Source organism: Cryptotermes secundus, unplaced genomic scaffold (assembly GCF_002891405.2).
Source record: "Cryptotermes secundus unplaced genomic scaffold, Csec_1.0 scaffold462, whole genome shotgun sequence".
NCBI lineage: Eukaryota > Metazoa > Arthropoda > Insecta > Blattodea > Kalotermitidae > Cryptotermes > Cryptotermes secundus.
The window spans coordinates 1204684-1207964 of record NW_019724744.1 but is presented as its reverse complement, the minus strand read 5'-3'; the positions used below and the strand labels follow the sequence as shown (position 1 = coordinate 1207964).

The window sequence follows — 3281 nt, the reverse complement described above, 5'->3', positions numbered from 1 at the left end:
TAATGTCCAAAAACATAATAGTTGTAGCGATATACTATTGTCACAAACTTTTAAATCTTATTACTTTTACATTTTGACGTTACCCTGAAGATGGAGTCAGCATGTTTCTCTGAAATGTTGATAGCTATAACATGGTATCATAACTCCCAGATGACCATTAAGTTTGTGTAAGAATAGAGAGCATGGCTTAATGCTACACTTCAGAATGCATCATCACCATTACTTTCAGATATAAACATGCTGCTGATATCAAATTGTGTATCATATGGGTAATGATACGTAGGAGTGCCATGTGGGAAATCCTGCCAATCTTACAGCAATGTTCTTCCATAAAGTTGCCTACTCCAGGTTTAATGCACTGCACCACAAGGAGAACAGGAATCTTACAAATTAGGAATTTTATTATACAGCATACAGAAAAATGCATTTGTATTTAGCTTACACTATAGTGAATGGTGAACATGAAAACATTTCTCTCTGAAGACAAGCATACGTCACTCACATACTGAACGCAGGTCCAAATAATGGAATATAACTTTTTAGTCTGTAAACTTAAATCTCTTGGACCTTGCCCTTGGAATTCACTCATTCTACAAAACTGCAAGTCAATGTGAATGATGCTCAAGGTCTATCTCCCCGTCCCCTGCCACCTCCAGGACCTCCACCAGGACCACCCTGCCAACTGCCACCTCCTCGGCCACGTCCACCCCGTCCCCGTCCACGTGCAGCTGTAAACGGTCACACAATGTTTTTAATTTGTCTGGAACACTACACCGAAGGATAATATACAATTCAATAGAAAATAACTTCTTTAAAGCCACAAAATCTATACGAGTATATATACCCTGGTATCAAGAAATATCTTGGGACACTGAACAGTAAAGAGAAACAAGGCAGAAAGGACATCAAGTTGGAGATTTATAAATTAGTGGCAACTTCCACACATATATATGTGAATGTGAAACTTTGGTTAAGAAGAATAAGACTCAGTGGAATTCAAGCACTAGAAATAAGAAATTTAAATGTCAAAAGAGTATTTTCAATTAGATGAAATTAGAAACTAAAGTAGACGGCAGGAAGATCACTACCTTCTGGGATGTGACACCATGCAATCTGACAGATCATTACCAGTATTCAGAGAATGTATAAAACAAGGCAGTAAAGATATATCAATAAAAGACACCCTCCATGCAAATACCAGGATAGTACTTTGATCAGACCATTCATCAGATCTGCCATTCCACAGTATGTGGTCTAGCTACTGATGGCATCATTAAACAACCCACAAAAAGAACTTGTTAAACCAATTTGGGGTGGGCAAATATTGCTGATGTATGTGATACGAGAGCCTTCTGCAACAGCAAGGGACCGAGAAGTCTTTAACAGATGTGCAAAATATACCCGCTATATATACAAGAAACAATCCTATATGCAAAAAAATGTAACTGCACAGTGAATGAAAAAATACATATAACACAAGAAACAATAAAGCCTATCATATATATGGGCACAACTTAGCACTTTATAATAGTACTCCTTCAGTAGCTGACTGTATGTTTTACAACAAATTGCCTAACAACATAAAAGAAATTGAAAACAAAAATCAGTTCACAAGGGAATTGAAGAAGTTACTTATTCAAAGGTGCTATTACTCAACGGAGGACTATTTGAACGATGAATTCTCAAATATAGGCTACTGATATAAGCAGAAGTATATAGTGTATAATTTATAAAATGTTGTATATCTTATATAATTTTTTAGTATTAAGATTGTTGAAATTTAATAACGTATATTAGCTGAAAGACTTGTCCTATATCATTGTATCATGATCTACAGGATTAATAAAAGAAAGAATGAATGAATGAAAGCTTGTGCTGCCACAGGGGTGTAAGGTTACTTGTGAAACATCATACAGGATGTATAGGGTGAAACAGTATGTCACAACACTGTACCTCAAATATATTTATCCTTACTGTGAACCTTTCTGCTATAGTTTGTTGGAAGTTGCTGATTGTGGTGGCCCCGTGTCACCGCTGACAGACGTCTTAATAAAGCAGGAGTTGAGTGAACACTGATCCTTACTTATCATTCGATCTATGGGAAACCGAAAACTAACAGTTTGTTGCCTAAATTATTTTGTCTGACAATTTTTTATGCCACTACGTCACAGATTACACTCATGTTTGTCAGATATACACAAGGATACTGCTGTTCTTCCATTTGATCCCAAGGATAATCCAACTCCAACTCCACACCCGTTCTCTTTTCAGGCAAATCCTGGTGAAGGAACTCATCATGAGCTCTTATACATGCTCTACACGATACCGATACAACCACCATGGCGGTCTGGTCCTCATTATAATCCTTCACAAATGAAATCTTACATTTTGACTACAATTACTGCTAGAATGCATGTTTTCCTTCCATTCATTAAACCGAAACTGTACTTCGATAAATGTAAAAAGCTGACTAAATAACTGCACACAGTGTAGTCCTTCTCGAAAAGCCAACAGCTGCTCAACCACACAAGAAGTTCCCAGAACTTTATGGTATCCAAAGAGTCTTAAGACCCCACCACAGGTTTCTAACCCGGGTCAGAAGAATCCAGTCTGCATCCCCACCCCACATAACCTATTTCTCTCAGTTACCTTCTACTGGTCATTTTCCTTCATGTTTTCCTACAAAAATCTTTTATACACTCCTCTCCTAAATGTACTACATGCCCTGCCCATCTCACCCTCCTTGACTTGATCATGGTAATATGAATGGCAGCAAGCACTTCCAAAATTATATCTACTCTTAATTTCCACAAGAAACAAAATTTGGTCTGTTACTGTCATTCCCCAATATTCAAACTTCGCCACATTTTCAAAAGTTCAATTAGCTATGTCAATCTTCTGATTTTCACCTGCATTCTAGTGCCAAAACACAAACAGATATATATATATATATATATATACTTGCGTTTTCTCTGCTATCTTCCAGACCGCCACCCTCATTAGCATCTAACTGAACTTGTGTTTATGATTTTTGTGTTATCTCCCAATAAATGAACACCACCATGGACCAGAAGCTGATATGTCACAATCAACTGTAATCCTACCTGTATTTCTTGGACCTTACTAATGGAGTATTCTAAAGAAAAGTTGAAAAGCAATGGCAATAAAGCAATAAATAAATAAAGAACAACGGAAAGTAATGATCATTGGGGATAGCCATGCCCGTGGCTATGCAGCTAATATGAAATATTGCTTGACAAACAGTTATAAGGTCAGTGGTA

General features: G+C 37.0%; 1 protein-coding gene across 1 annotated transcript in view; it reads right to left on the bottom strand.

Moving 5' to 3' along the window:
* Positions 1–383: 383 nt before the first annotated feature.
* LOC111862835 (small nuclear ribonucleoprotein Sm D3) overlaps positions 384–3281 on the bottom strand; it is a 7568-nt gene continuing 4670 nt past the window's right edge. Inside the window, exon 2 of the mRNA XM_023848561.2 lies at positions 384–728. Coding sequence (XP_023704329.1) covers positions 622–728 — 107 coding nt within the window. The 3' untranslated portion in view covers positions 384–621. The remainder of the gene's footprint in view (positions 729–3281) is intronic.